The 15,778-nt window shown below is 39.0% G+C and overlaps 4 protein-coding genes across 4 annotated transcripts; 1 reads left to right on the top strand and 3 right to left on the bottom strand.

The window, feature by feature from the left end:
* Nucleotides 1-852: 852 nt before the first annotated feature.
* BDR25DRAFT_244712 (FabD/lysophospholipase-like protein) lies at nucleotides 853-1,422 on the bottom strand (the record flags this gene model as incomplete). Its single annotated transcript, XM_033685855.1, has 2 exons — nucleotides 853-1,127; nucleotides 1,191-1,422. The coding sequence occupies 2 exons, from the start codon at nucleotides 1,420-1,422 to the stop codon at nucleotides 853-855; spliced, it is 507 nt and encodes a 168-aa protein (XP_033540619.1).
* A 1,573-nt stretch (nucleotides 1,423-2,995) lies between these two features.
* On the bottom strand, nucleotides 2,996-4,667 carry BDR25DRAFT_383207 (thiolase-like protein; the record flags this gene model as incomplete). The annotated part of the gene is made up of 7 exons (XM_033697810.1): nucleotides 2,996-3,158; nucleotides 3,209-3,299; nucleotides 3,358-3,700; nucleotides 3,759-3,847; nucleotides 4,056-4,203; nucleotides 4,297-4,425; nucleotides 4,497-4,667. The coding sequence occupies 7 exons, from the start codon at nucleotides 4,665-4,667 to the stop codon at nucleotides 2,996-2,998; spliced, it is 1,134 nt and encodes a 377-aa protein (XP_033540618.1).
* A 425-nt stretch (nucleotides 4,668-5,092) lies between these two features.
* On the bottom strand, nucleotides 5,093-7,066 carry BDR25DRAFT_307565 (uncharacterized protein). Its single transcript, XM_033690858.1, has 2 exons — nucleotides 6,687-7,066; nucleotides 5,093-6,631 (listed from the first exon to the last, which is right to left on the bottom strand). Exons 1-2 carry the CDS (start codon nucleotides 6,758-6,760, stop codon nucleotides 5,164-5,166), a joined length of 1,542 nt encoding a protein of 513 aa, XP_033540617.1. The 5' UTR covers nucleotides 6,761-7,066; the 3' UTR covers nucleotides 5,093-5,163.
* A 364-nt stretch (nucleotides 7,067-7,430) lies between these two features.
* Nucleotides 7,431-9,231, top strand: BDR25DRAFT_362452 (MFS general substrate transporter; the record flags this gene model as incomplete). The annotated part of the gene is made up of 7 exons (XM_033696570.1): nucleotides 7,431-7,544; nucleotides 7,589-7,765; nucleotides 7,803-8,000; nucleotides 8,054-8,378; nucleotides 8,438-8,700; nucleotides 8,758-9,099; nucleotides 9,151-9,231. The coding sequence occupies 7 exons, from the start codon at nucleotides 7,431-7,433 to the stop codon at nucleotides 9,229-9,231; spliced, it is 1,500 nt and encodes a 499-aa protein (XP_033540616.1).
* Nucleotides 9,232-15,778: the final 6,547 nt, after the last annotated feature.

Here is a 15,778-nt window from a genome sequence, read left to right as displayed (position 1 = left end):
CACTTACACTAATCTTCTAGTCGCCTAGGATATCCTAATCCTTATACTAGGCAGATAGGTAGTACTAGGCCTTAAAGATAATGTATAGTAGGATAGCCTACCTTATAGCATTAATTCTCTAAATAACTGTAACCTACTTACAATTACCTAGTTGTACTGCCTTAGGCTAACAACATCTCTCTAAGCTAGTAACAACTATTTAAGATGTTATCTAGCCTATTATAAAGCTAGCTTTGTTAAAGTTAAAGGTATCCTTATCTAAGATCCTATAGGTAGCCTGCGTACGCTGTACAAGCTCAAACCAGGTCTGTATTATCCTAGGATCCTTACATAGAGCTTGCTGCTAGTTGTACAGTTAATTAAAACATGTAGTAAGGCTATCTGTACGCTTAACAAAGTTTAGCAGCTAGTTCTTTCCTACTAGCTAAGCACTACGTGTAGTAAGCAGATTGTTAGCTATAACTCGCACAGCGTTTAGGCTAGGCAAGAATCCTTGTGAATTAAAGTTAAGTATATGTTTAATAATTAACTCCTCCTTTAGCTTAGTAAGCTTCTTTAAGTTAAGCTAGCAATTGCGTTGTGCAGGTTAACTAGCGCGTTAGTTGTTTAGGGTTAATTAGGGCATGTTAAACGTGGCTGCAGCACAATTTACACTTTTAATTTGTGCGCAATTAAGGGCTTAGATAGCAAGGACAATACCTGCTTTATTTAAACGTAATTAAGAAGTGGTTGGTTGAGCTATAGTAGTTAATGGTTAACGCGTTGCGCAAAGTTAGTAAGGCTACCGACTCGCTTATGTTACCGACTCGCTTGTGTTCCATGTTACTAATATGGTATGGTTTAGAGTGATTCTTAATGTGGTTCAACCATGATAGTCATGTATGCAACCAATTGTGTAGCCAACTGTCCACTCAATCTGCCCCTGTGATATACAACCTTGCAAGCAGACTCGAGTGATAGGGCTCCAATGGAATAAGCAGCCGCAATCTCTCCAGAAGAGTGACCAACGACGGCCACTGTGGTAACATTGAACCTCTTTAATAACTCAAAAAGGGCTATTTGAAGAGCAGTGCAAAGAGGTTGACCGAATTGCGGTAGGGTTATGCCTTCTCCACTTTCGATCTTGTCTGTTACCTTAGATTAGCCATATGTGGAAATTACATAGGATGTTGAGTAAGGAAATTGCGTACCGAATAAAGACCAACCAGCCCCCATGGCTTGAAACACCTTGTTAGCTTCGCTCAGGGCAGACATGAAAACGGGATACTGCATCAGTTCTAGTCCCACCTTCGCATATTGGGCACCTTGACCGGTGAATACAAGGCAAAGTTGCGTTTCAAGAGATGAACGCACGCAATCTGAGTTTGGCAGACCGATAATTTCAGAGGGCAAGTTGGCGTCCCCCACAGTGAACGATCTCATTGTGTCAGATATGCGCACCTACTGTCAAGACAGGAGGAACGTTTGACGAAAAGCGGCTACATAGTACGAGCAATAAGCTCGAACAGTATGTTGCTGCAAATTGCAGCATTTTGCAGCATTTTGCAGCATGTTGCAAGCTGGTCGCGCATAGGGCTAGTGCGCGAGGGACTCGGATCGGAAAAACAAAAGCCGAGCAACACGAGTAGAGCAGAAAAAGGATCGATAAATCAACACGATCAATACAATCAATCAATCATCCCATACATCATATCCAAACCCATCATTCATCTCAGGAAGCCCAGAAACAGTGCTTCAATCTGACACATTGTCATCATACTCAGGGCTTCCAACGAGGCGTAGTACTGTACGATTGGCCGATTTTGAGGCCTGTACGGGTGAGATTTTGTGTACGTATTGTAACTGTTACAGGTCATGTGATCTGTACAAGTAGTATAATTTAATTAAAGTGCACTGTAATCTAGTTAAAACAGCTAAGACTATAAGTCTCTAGAGACGCAAGATTAAGGTCTAATTAACTATAAAATAACTAGTTCTCCCTAGTAACAAGAGCAGATAGGACTAGATAAGGCCTAAAAGGCAGTAAAAGGCGTAGATAGATAACTCTGCCATAGAAAATAGTCTGTAATAGGCATTTTTAAAACAACAGACTGCAGATAGATAGATTAAAACCCTTAGAAAGAGATTTAAGCGTCCTTGCAAAACTTTTAGCTAATTAGAGCCCTAGAAGCCCCCCTAAACGCTCCCCGCAGGCCTCCTGCTCGCCAGAGCTCTCCTACCCCTCCAGAACCCCTATAAAAACTTCCTAAAAGGTTAATACGATCTGTACTACGCACCGTACCTAGGGCATCATTAAACGTACGGTACGGCTCACGAACTCGGTACGTTCGTACTGAACACGTGACCGTTACGGTTCACTTTTTACGGACCGTAGTACGGCCCGTTAGAAGCCCTTGATCATACTTCGGCGTGCAGCAAAGGTATAAGCGAGCTTTTGCAGCCTACTTGGTGACCCTAGTATGCAATCATCGTAATACCTGCTGTATTGCCGAAGGAGTCGCTTTAGAGCAGCTTCATCTCGTGCAGAGTATACGAGAAGCTGGTACTTTCAATCTGCTGTTTGCGAGTCCAATGGAGTTACGCCGTTGGTTGTCGGGGTGAGACTAACGTTGTTCTTTGAAGTAATAGTATTCACCGAGTCAACAGACATGTCCGCTGTCCCGTTGAGATTTTCTCTCGAGGGTGAGGCTGTTGGAGCTGCGTCTCGTGGTGGCCCGTCGACTTCTATAACTTGGACTTTAGTCACACTATCCTTGGCACCTCCATTCGTCTCTACTGGGCACATGAGTGCCGACGAATAAAAGGCGTGAAGACCAGTTACGAGGCTAAGGGCTTCTAGTGTATGATAAGTATCGTCTATGATAGTGTGGGCATTAGACCTGCCAAAACCAAAGGAATTGACTGAAACTCGGCGCAAGCCATCATCTGGCCAAAAGATACAAGACGCAGGAACCTAGAGACTGTCAGAACAAATGTCTCCATCTGTAAGCGATACTCATACTTGGATATTATTCCGCTTGGCGTTGATTTTTGCAATCAATTTCTCGAACAATGAGTTTGGTGGAATGACCCCCTTTTCAAGGATCAGGACGCATTTGAGAATTCCAGCCAGGCCACTCCCACCTCCAAGGTGTCTCACGTTGGACTTGACAGAACCGCTTTTGGCGCAATTAGCGAGTGACATATAAGATCTATTGTGGCGATCTACACATATAGGGGCGCTTTAGGAGAGCGGACGTTCCTGAAAACAGCACCGAGGGCTTTCATTTCAGTCGAATCCCCAATTTGCGTGCCGGTTCCTGGTATCTTGGTCAAAAAGAAGACCTAACACTCTCTGTTCCAGATAATGATACTGACCATGAGCTTCTACGTAGCGTGTTGACTCGAGTCCAAGATTGCAGCTGTTGTACACCTGACATATGAGATTCTCTTGAGAACTAGAACTTGGCTGGGTGATCCTTGGTGTACGGCCGTCTTGGTTCGATCCAGTCCCCCGAATAACAGCACGTATATTATCCGCATCCCTAATCGCAGTCGAGAGTGTTTTAAGGACCAAGACTATTACACCTTCTCCCCTGCTATACCCGTTTGCACGGTGGTCAAAGCTGTAGTAGATGTTGATTGGAGAAAGTATGTTTATATTGGATAGATAGAGAGAAAGCTCAGGGCTCAGCATCAAATTAGACCCTGTGACAAGTGCCTAATAAATAACTTTGCTCGTGGCTAGGGAGCGGTCTAGTTTTTGGCTATGTCTTTACCATAGAACTTTGCCCACATCGGAGGGATTGGCAAGCCAGACCAACGGCTATCATGCTTGAGGAACAAGCGGTGTTTAGTCTTGCATGAGCTGAGAAGGGGTCATATGGGAAGCGAGTCGACAAGGTAGTGAGATCCAAACAAAGTGGATTGTACGAGTGTATTGTAAGGTCTGAGGAGCTCGATAGAGCTCTGGGCTGACTATATACTGTACGAGAGAGGAGCTATGCCTAATGAGTGAATAGTGCAGTACATGGGTATGATATCGCGTGAGACACGTGCGACATTTAGTTGCATACTAGGGCCTTTCAAGTCGAAGTACCAACTTAACCGATTAGCCAAGATAGAAACAGAAGCGCCAGTGGCAGTATTTGGTGGTGCTTTATCTAGGTCTTTGGAAATCGTTCTATTGTAGTCGCTCTCCATCGACCCTGAAAATATGCCTGTCTCGGTCCCCGCGACGTCTTCAACAGAGATACCAGCTGTCCTTTATACGCCACTGAAAAAGACGCGCTAAATTAATTCAATATCTAGCATTACGTTTTCTAGGGCGTGGTATGCTGTTTCCAGCAACATTCGCTGCTGAGGATCCATAGATGCAGCTTCCTTCGAGGAAATGGAAAAGATGGGGCGCCGAAGGCGGTGAGATCTTGGCTGAGGAAAGTGCTCCTATCGACGGTAGCTGTTCATTCCATTAGGGCCAATCCATTTGTTTTCTTCAAACGACGATAGAGAAGTACCATGTTATTTCTAGCGGCGTGGGACTGAAAGAAGGCATCGACGTTTGCTCTCGATTTTGGCCATCCTGTCATTACACTTTTGCCTTGTTCGAGTATGTCCCAGAAGCTGTGCTCGTCCTCCACCCCTTGTGGCAGCTTAAATGCGAGTCTGACAATAGCTATTGGCTCCATAGTGGTTGAGTCGTGAACGGAGGATATGGAGTAATGGGTAGTTCTCTTTGTTACTTTGAGCAAAGTGTTAGCCTCTGCCGAGCATATATATATATGGTTATACCAACTAAGCAGAGAAGGAGTGGTTCATCCTACGAAGATCGTAGGCAGAATAGCTAATAAAGCAGAACAATACCCGAATGATAGACATATGAGATAAATAGGTGAGGCGATAGTGCGTGGGGGCAATGGCACATTTGGGAAGACTATATGCGTCACCTAACTGCCAAGGGTAGGGCATATTTCAGAGAATAAAAATAACATAAAACGGGAACTTGGTGTGCTTCCGTGAGAGTCGGGTACCTTCATTTAATATTGATATTGTGCTTGCATGGTTTCCCAAAATGGCATTGAACAAGTTAGAGGTTGATGCCCTAAGATTGTTTGTGAGACTCTGGAAGTCTAGGTTAAAATAAGCCCAATAATAAGTTCAAGGATGAGAGCTGCTGTATGACAGCTAGGATCCAATTGCATTTAGCCATCGTTCCAGGTCGCTCATCAGGCGCTCGCCTAGGCCTGAGTCAACCACGCAGTCCTGCCAACTACATGTGATACACATCTCGTCGCCCTTTACTGTCATTATTGATACTGATAAAGCAGCTGAAGGGACTTCTGTGCTAAGAACTAGCTCCGCTCGGCGTAACAACCAGCCTTGGTCTTGTCCTTGTGTGGCACCAATTCCCCCATCCAGGACGCCGAGGTTAGTAACGAGCCAAGACAAGTACCTCGTTTTGCGTGCCTCGCTCTGCTGCTGGGCTCGCCAGTCCGAGACAAACTTCATGATGCCTATCATGTCGTTTCGCACACCTGAGTCTAGTCTCTCTTGGATCTCCCTTCGAACTCGAGCCGAAACAGACCAGATTATGCCCATGACGTCGGCAGACAGGCTCGCATCCATGGCCTTAGCCGGCATCTTGGATCGGATCGTCGCAACTAGCTCGGCATCGAATTCGTGATCCACAACCGATACGTAATTACACATCGCCTCTTTCGGTTGTAACCAAGGGTATTGCGGGGTGTTCGACGGCAAGATATGTCGCAGGTCGTAAGGAGTTCTGCTTGCAAAGCCGTTCATGTCCTCAAGTGCGGATGAAAGGGAGACTAGAACGAGGGCCTGAGCAAGGCCTGTTAGGGTGGTATGGTGCAGGCGGCAAGCACCTACTACCTTTATGACAGTGTCATTGTCGAGCGTGAAGTTACGAAACCGGGTCGTGAAAGGGGAGGCCTGAATTGGAGCCCAGGTTGCGTGCGTGTTGCTTGGGGGGAAAATCCAGGATGGTTTTAATTCCTTCCAGAGAGCTTTAAGCAGAAATGCTGGTGTCATAGGCCATGAAGACAAAATTTCAGGGTTTGGAGGTAACTTGTCAGAAGGATCGGGGAGATCGAGGATCCAACTATCCGAGCCCTCGGGAACCTTGATTATGGGCTCCTTGTTCTGGATGAAGGTTTCATTTAGATTCCGTAGCAATTTCTGATGAAATATTTTGCCGCTCATTCCATCGTGATGTGGGTGGTTCCAAACGTACAACACCAGCATAGACTCGACCCCAACCTTGTGCAATATGATAACTCTCCAGCCAGGCTGAGTTGAGAGATTATCATATCTAGAATCGAGCTGAGTCTGCATTGACTCGATGTACAGTGGCTCGAGATGACTAGAGGTGTCTAGTGATGTCCAGTCAACATGATTGCGGAGGTCGAGACGATCAAGGCGAACAAAGGCAGGGTCCTTTGAGTTTTCGCCCGCGATACCGACTTGCAGGTGAGGTTGAGAAAGGACAACACGGGCGATAGCATCGTAGAACCTGACCTTGAGTGTGGTGAGGGTTTCTGGACTAGCAAGACTAAGTGGTGGGCAGTAGCGGCAGGCTACGACGGTGCCTCGGTACTGGTCGAGTGTATGCATGGCTAGCTGGTAAGCCTCGCTGCACTGTATTAGAAGGCACGCTTTGCTATAGGTGCAGGATAGCGGTGACTTACTGGCAGCCCATTCCGCGAATTCTCGTGCCCACATCGCTGTTGGTAAAGTGGCATCCGCGAAGGTTGTCGGTCATGATGGGATTTGTTATGAAGGAAGAAGGAGACGCGGACTTTTGGTGTGCAGCCGTGGATGTTGATTATGCGGGCAAAAGTTTTTGTGGATTTTGTGGGTGCTGTTGGAAACGGATCCATCACCTCTCAATCGTGATTGCCCTTCATAGCTCGCGTAATTTAAGTGCCATTAGGATTCATGCGGCGTAGTAGGCGCTAATTGGATTTCTTAATGCGCCTAATCCTCTCCTTCGAACGAGAGGGGTTTGGTCGAGCTAGAATAGGAATAAATTCACTAGACGGTTTGCGCTTGTAGTACAGGAAGAGTGCCTTGCCGCAGTAGTGGGAGCGCAAGGCTGACTGCCCTGTTAAAAATGCGCTCGGTGAGGGGAGTGATGCAGTATACGCCACAATCTCCGATGGTTCCGGCGAGCGGAGCAGTCCCATAGGTGCTGCCAAGGGTTTGGGGTTCTCGGTCGTGATCATGATGCAAGGCTACTGTGCCTTGGTTGACGCCCGATTGTCCCCTCTGGGCTATTACTACCGTACTGCTGGTATGGCCCTCGGTCTGTGCTCCCACTGCAGTTACTCCGGCACTGGAGATTGGGGCCGCTGTTATTGGCGAGCCTGGGCGTAGAATCCTTGCAGAAAAGAGGCCCATTCCTCGTAGTTAGCAATATATATTTTTTGCTGATGGACTTCCGCCGCAATTTTCCTAGCACGCTTAATTCTATTCTTGCTAACCTCATCGCAACATGGAGAACCTCGAGCACGGAAAACAGGCATCTTGGACGCTTACGGAGCCAGGTCCCATCGAGCACAGCAAAGAGGAGCCGGGTACCCTTCGCTAGATCGAGAATTATGATGCCACATCGCGAGAGCCACGACCTAACAAGCCGCTTGCCTTCTACATGTCCTTTATCGCTCTCCTGATCATGGGATTCATTTGCGCCACGGTGCTTGGTGTCGCGATACCTGTAAGTTGTATTTTCCGGACCTCCTTTTACTCATATACTTACGTTGGGCAAGTCTATAGTACACAACCTCGACGGAACGACACTTGAGGGATTCTGGGCTAGTACCTCCTTCTTACTTGCAGTGGTCATTGTTCAGCCTCTCTACACCAGCGTATCCAACGTCATGGGTCGCATGATGCCCCTGTATACCTCGTACTTTTTCTTCATTGTTGGGTCGATCGTCTTCGCCGTAGCACAGAATATGACTGGGCTGATTGCGGGGAGGGTTCTAGGAGGTCTCGGCGCTGTGGCCTGGACGTGCTTAATGAAATCATACTTGCCGACATCACGACCTTGAAGGAACGACCAATATACCTTGGCTACTTCTCCATTCCCATGCTAGGAGGCACCGTTCTTGGTCCAATCCTTGCTGGCGCTTTCAGCCAGTACGTCACCTGGAGGTGGATTGGGTGGATCAATCTACCGTTATCCGCCATCGGACTCGTTCTTTCAATCTTCTTTCTAAGGCTGAAAGCCATTGACCAACCCCTTCAAGAGAAGTTGCGTCGTCTTGAATGGGGTGTACTCGTCCTGTTCACTACTGGCTGTACATTGTTTGCCTCGCCCGTGCCCTGGGCCGGTGCTATGTTCCCGTGGTCCTCGTACCAAACGCTAGTTCCCTCTTGTTAGGCGCTGTACTACTAGGCACATTTGCCTATTACGAGAGAAAACCCATCGAACCAGTTTTCCCCTACCGGATCTTTAAGGGTCGGACTGCTTCTTTGACCCTTTTTGTAAGCTTCCTTCACGGCATCGCCAATTACAGTATCACCTTGTATATTCCCTTATTCTTCCAGGCCATCTACCTCGAAGCGCCATTGCCAGCTGCTGTCCTGACTCTTCCCGTTTGCTTCCTAGCCATCGGTACTGCGGTCATAGCTGCCGTCGTAGTCGAGGTATTGCGCAGGTACCGGCTTGTGATTCTTATCAGCTGGATCTTCATGGCCGTGGGGGCGGGTATCCTGACTCTTTTAGGCCCGTCCTCCACTCTAGCCGAGAAATAGTCCTTTCAAGTCGTCCTCGGGATTAGAATCGGCGCCTTCTGGTCCGTTCTGAACCTCCCTTTGCAAGCGAGCATGGAAAATGTCGACGATATGGGCCTGGCGGCGGGAATCTTGTGCTCTTTTCGTCTCTTTGGTGGGCTTATAGGGCTGGCATTGTCGTCCACAATATTCAACACGATTTTTATGGACAGAATTAAGGCCTTGGGTCCTCTTCAAGGTGAGCTAGCTGTTTTAGGCGATATACAAGAAGCAGTTGGTTTTATACCGCTCCTAAGACACATTGAAACATCCGCCAAGCTATTAGACAGGGTCATTGAAGCATATAGGATATCAATATTTGGAGTATTTTGGATGATTGCTAGTACTTCTACAGTGGAATTCTTCATTTCCTAGTTTATTAAGGAAAAGTCGCTGGAACGGGAAGAGCTAGAGAGACAGCATTTTAAAGAGAACAATCAGGAACTAAATCAATAACGGACACCACAGGCAAGTTGCTTACACACCTAAGTTGCTTACTTTTACTAAGACCCTACTAAACTACTGTTTTTATACTAATGCATTCTTAATAACACTACTTAGATATGCTAAAAAAATTTAGATATAGCTTACACTTTAGACTTTTAAATAAAACATAATACTTTTAAAACAACATGCTATAGCTATATATAATGTCCTTTAAAAAATAAAAAATAATTATGTCTGTACGTGTGTACAGCTAAATTAAGTTGCCTAAAACAGTTAGCTATCTAGCCTGTGCGTTAAGAGCTATGTGTACTTAAAAGCCCTCTTTCTTTGTATAAAAAAATAGGGCAGTAGTTAATAATAAAAAAATCTTTACTTACTTACCTTTTAGTACGCCTCTTAGGCATATATTTGTTTAATTAAACCTAAGTTAACTAACACTAATTAGTTTATTAATAAACTATTTACTGTGTGTGTAGCTACACAGAGGATATTGTTCTTAGTAAATAAATTTATAAAGATTAATAAACCTACTACTATATAAAAAGCTTACTCCTACTATGTGTGTAGCTACGCAGAGAGGGCTTAGACGCTCACACCCACCGCGTGCGTAGCTACGCAGAGAGGGCGTAAATAAGCCTTATGCACGCCCTTAGATTAACTAATTGCACAAAGACAAAATTAGCAACCTACTGTGTGCGTAGCTACATAGAGAGGGCTTACTGCTAAGCCTTTATGCGCCCTAGAGCTTTTTATTAATACAGGCTATGCAACTACTTGCCTACTGCGTGTGTAGCTACGCAGAGGAGATAATACAGGCCGCATAATTAGAAACTTACTGTGTGTGCGTAGTTATACAGAGAAGGCTTTTTATTAGCAACCTGCCTTATTAACACCTCTTCTTAATTAATTACTTATATAAGAAGTAATAATTAACTAACACTTTTTAGCCTCTCTCTCTTTTCTAATAGCTATATAAATAAGCAACTAGCCTCTACCCTAGAGCTAACCTGCTACTCTGCACAACAGCTTGCTCTTTAAGAGCTACTGTACAGTTAACTACTACTACCTAGACAACTGCTGTATAAATGTAACTAGCACCTGCCCCCCTTAGACAACTGCTGTACACACATAACTAGACCTTCTCCCCCCTCCTCTAGACAACAGCTATATAAATAAGTAACTAGCAAACTCTTACTTTATTATAAAATACTTATATAATAAACTAGTAAAGATAATGTTTGCAGTTACGGAGCTCTCCATGCGCTAGCTACCAACACTCCTTTGGCGTACTGCTGCCTAGCAATGCCACCTGCTGCAGCCTAGAGCTATTGGTGGCCTTAAGTCACATGATGGGTTCATCTAGTACTATATAAACCTGTAGTTGCCCTCCTTTAGCAATAGAATCTAGTTCCTCATGTCTCTGGTGCCTCACATAGCTTCACAGATAACCTACATGTCTAAAATAATACTATAAAAAAAGTTAACTTTACTTTTCTAGTAGACTATCTTACTATGTTAATAAATCTTTTTTAAGTATAATAAACCTTATATGTAGTAGATACCTTTATTTTTATATGTATAAAAGAGTATAGTCTGTCTAACTTTATAAAAGACTTTAAAAGCTAAATATAACAAGATTTTAATAACTTATTTTATATGTTTAGGCAAGAGCTCTTCTATACTCTAGCTAAGCACAGGATCTATCCTGTAGGAAAGAGATGCTGTACGCAGGCTAACAAGCTAGCAGGTGTTGTAAACTAGCAGTATACAATAGGCCCTGTACAAAGAAGAAGAGGAAAGAATATAAGAGAATAAAAAATAAAGTAAGACAGGCATGTAACTTAACCTATAAAAGAAAAAGTTACTAGTGTCTGTACATGCGTATAGCTAAATTAAGTTGCCTAAAATAGTTAGCTATCTAGTGTAAAGATAGGATGGTAAGTAGCACAGATAGCACTAAGAGCACGCTTTTAGAGAAAGATAGAAGTGTATTGTAAGAGAGACAAATTGCTGCTAAGCCTTGCTTGTTAGAATTTATGCTTATATACAAAGCACAGGTTATATAACCTCCAAACAGGTTAGGTGAGGCTATACTAGCTTGTTCTAGGACATCTAGCCTTACATTTTCCCCTCTTATAGTAGTCCTATAACTTAGAGGATAGAACAGATAACAATAAGCTTAAGTAGCATAAAAAAGTGTTATATAATGCTTTAAAGACTTACTTCTACTTATTTTAGTTAATTTTATATAAGTTTATTTAAAAATAACCTAAAGTTATTAAGTAAAGGTTGTAAAGATAGAATAGTAGGTAGCACAGATAGCACTAAGAGCAAGCTTTTAGAGAAGGATAGGAGTGTATTGTAAGAGAGACAAATCGCTGCTAAGCCTTGCTTGTTAGGATTTATGCTTATATACAAAGCACAGGTTATATAACCTCTAAACAGGATAGGTGAGGCTATACTAGCCTGTTCTAGGACATCTAGCCTTACAAAGGTAAAGTAAAAGTATAAAGTAAAAGTAAAGGTAAAATAGCAGTATATCTTACACTAATAGAGTAGTAATTAGGACAGTATATATAGAGTCTAACTATTCTAAAAGTCTATCTTCTTTACACCTCTGCCCTCTTTACAAGTTAGAATTTACTTTTTAAGGTAAGTATATTTTAAGCTACTCTAGTGTAATCTAGTGTAAAGGGGTGCTAACAAGCTTTAATAGTCTTATTCTACCTTACTTACGCCTGCCTATTGCCTAATCTACTTTTAGCTTTTTCTTTTATGCTTAACTTTACTTAATAACTCTAAAATAAACTTTTATAGCCTACTTTATTATAATTTAGCTATAGTTTTTTTTAAGAAAAATTAATTAGCTTTTACTAATATAAACCTATACTTTAATAACTCTTATGTCTAATACATTAACAAAATATTCTATAAAGGCATTATAAATAAAAGTAGTAGCTGTTATATGCTTATAGATAATATGTTTGCAGTGGTGACACTTAGATGCGTCGTCACTATAGTCGCACAATAGTTGGATGTGTTGTCACACAATGATTATGCGTCAGCACCATAGTTGTATGCATCTTAGCACTGTCTGTTGCTACAACTCACCCACTTATTTTGCATATATATAGACTCCTGCAAAGGACTCCTCTAGCAATACATTCAATGCAGTTCCTTATGTCTCTGGTGCCTCACATAGCTTCACATAATAAGTTATGTTATAGTATAAAATAAAAAAATTAAGTACACTAAGTATGCTTATTACTTTAAATCTAGTAAAAAGTGCTTTAAGGTGCGTATTTTAGCTCCTTTTAGTATATTTATGCGCAGTCTGTCTAGGCTAACTCTAGATAGCTCTCTATCTTCTTTAAACTTAAATAATAAGCTTTTAAAAACACTGTGCTTAATGTTTTAGCTTTTATTAATTTACTTAACCTTACTTAGTTAGTGTAAGCTAATATAATAGTTATGTTATAAGTAAACACTATTATTTAGTTTTTTTAAGTATAAGTCTTTTTATTATAGCATAATCTAGCTTAATTAGCTTTATTCTAGCTCTTAATAGTTTACAGCAAAGATAAAATTTAATATAATAACTATTTATACACGCACAGTAGCGTTATTGGTAAAATTACTAAGACTAGAGTTATTTTTAAGAAGTGCGCCTACTTTAAAGCTAATATTACTAAGAAAGAGAAGAAAAAGTGTAAGGCGCTTAAAAAGAACTCTAATAAAGATAAAGCTATAATAACTTTATTTAAAAAAGTAAGTGTGCGCTATTCTTAGCTATTCTAGCGCTTACTAGTATAATAGAAAAAATATAGTGTTAAAAGTGTTTATGTTACTAAAGCTAAGCAACATTATTATATTAATACTGCTAAAGCTGCTAATGTAATCTACTACGTCTTTAAAAAGCATAATAAAGCTAATAATATTAAGAATAAGGCTAGTTAGAATTAAACTTTAGCTAAAAAGAGGTAGCTAACTAGGTATAATAAAAAATATCTTAATAGTTGTTCTACTGTTATAAATTTACTTATAAAGGATCTTAATGTCTAATCTAAGGCTCTAATAGCACAATCTAGCGTAATCTAGCGCATTCTATAGTAAAAATAGTTAAGAATGTATAGTATAGTGTAGTTTTAGATTCTTTAGCTTAAGCTTTTTTTTTTAAATAAAGTTAAATACTTTTACATTATATCTTTTAGACTTAAAGTGTAACTATTTTAGTAGTACTAAATTAATTTACCTCTAGCTTACTTACTTTATAGCTCTTTTATTTTAAAAATCTTAGAATGTTCTGCTAGACTTAAACTCTGCCTTTTTTTTCTAGTATAAGTTATTTTAGGCTAGAATATTTATTTCTTTTACATAATAAATTTCTCTAGGTTAAAATAACTCTTTTTTTAACTTTAGTAAGCTATTCTATGCTAAAATAGCTTTACTTAGTCTAAATAAAAAAATTTAGGTTTAAATAAGCTATGTTGTTTTTTTATTTTTATAGCGCTATTAAACACTTTTTATTAAAAAACTTTAAGTAAAGAAAAAATAAGGTAAAGGTAGCTATACTTAATTTATTAAGTTACTTTTTTTTTTTAAAAAGTTTAACCTAAACTAGCATAATTTAATCTTTTACTATATATTTTTTTTACTTTTTTAAAACACTTTTAATGCGTTTAAGCTAATATTAAGTCTAAGTTTTTATAAGTTTTTTTTAAAGAAATAACTTTTTTATTTTATAAAATATTTTTATACTCTAACTAAATTTTATTTTTAGTTAAGTATTTTTTTTACATAGTACACATTATTTTCTATAGTGTGTAGAGTGTTTATAATTAGTTTTAATTATAACTTAAGACGCCTTTTCTAGGTATATAGCTTTAAAAGTAAGACATAGAATACTAGATAAACTTTTTTAAATTAAGTAAGTTTACTTTATACACTTTTACACTAATCTAGCCTATAACTTTTTCTAGTTTTAAGAACTTTTAGTTTAACTTTTTTTTTTTAGCCTTATTAGTTTTATGTGTTTATTAAAAACTAATACCTTATTTTTTACTTATAGCTATATATGCTTTTATTATTTATCTACATACTTTTTTTAATACTTATTTATAGTAATAATTTTTTAGTAGCATTTTAACTATAAAGCAAGTGCTTTTATAGTAACTCTGTTTACTATATGCAATTCCCTCTAACTTAAAGGTTCTCTAGGCTAATCTAGCCTTCTTAGGTTTACTTTATAGTATGCTTAAAAAAAGTAACTTTTATAGTTACATGTATACTATTATTATATATAAACTTTACTATTAGTAACTACATTACCTAATTATCTTATTTTAAGTAATAGTAACATCTAAAGTACTATTCTAAGGTTTAGTTATATTTTTTAGTCTGCCTATTAGTCTTAAGATAGTAGGCTAATAAAAAAAATTCATATGCTAAAATAGTAATAAAAACTATTTTAGTACTTTAAGTTTATTATTAGCTCTTAATTAAAAATAATATTTTTTAAACTTTATAAAAGTAAATAACTTTTTTTAACTAAACTTTTACTAAGTCTAAAGCCTTCTAATTAGCTCTAGCTAGCATGTAGTAGGCTATTTTAGTAAAATAGTCTACTATTATAAGAATTACATTTTATACTAACTTTAAGTATTTATAAGAGAGCAGCTGTGTTATAAAATCTATTATAACATCTTACTAAAGCCTATTAGGCAGTAGCAAAGAGTGAAGAAGCTTATATAAGCAGTGTTATAAAGCTACTAATTCTCTACACCTTAAGTAGTTATTATAGTACACTTTTATATCCTTTTTAAGCCTTTTTTAATTATATTAATGTATAATCTTTTTAAGTGTTTTTTACACTAAAGTAGCCTACTAATAAGCTATTATAGCACTTTTAGAACACTTTTGCTTTTTCTTAGTCTATTATTAAAGGTTTTTTTTATATTAGCTATAGCATGTTATTTTAGCCTATTCTAAGAATAAGTGTTTTTATTAAGGTTCTTTTTATTTTTTATTTTACTTTTAGTGTTTAATAAGTTTGTTTTATTATAGTTTTCTTTAATACCTAATATAAAGTTCTTATTATTATTCTTTTCTAGTTTTTTACTTATAGCTTTTTTAAAATCTAGCTGTTTTAGCTCTTATCTTTTTTTAAAGTAGTCTTTAGCTAAGCCTAAAAAATTTTAAAAACATGTAATAGCTATAACTATTAATACCTTTTTATAATTTTATTAATTTAAGAGGTTACACATGTCTATTACATACACTATATTCTTTTTTTAAAAAGGCTATTATAACTTCTTAGTATAGTTAAGTTTTTTTAAAAGTTTTTTTACTAAGTTTAGCTTTTCTAGACAGTGCATAATAATAAAATTATATTTTATTATTCTTTTATAGGCTTAGACTTGCTAGTAGTTTAAAGTTTTAGTTTTTATAAACTAGTAAAGATTATTATAGTCTGTAAAAAGTTTAAATAGTAAACTTTAAAAGTAATGTTGCTAATATGCTAAACTTTTATTAATAGTAAGTAACTTTTTATTATAAG

The sequence above is a fragment of the Lindgomyces ingoldianus genome (genome assembly GCF_010093535.1).
Source record: "Lindgomyces ingoldianus strain ATCC 200398 unplaced genomic scaffold BDR25scaffold_55, whole genome shotgun sequence".
Classification (NCBI taxonomy): Eukaryota; Fungi; Ascomycota; class Dothideomycetes; order Pleosporales; family Lindgomycetaceae; genus Lindgomyces; species Lindgomyces ingoldianus.
This window is presented reverse-complemented; position numbering and strand designations above follow the sequence as displayed.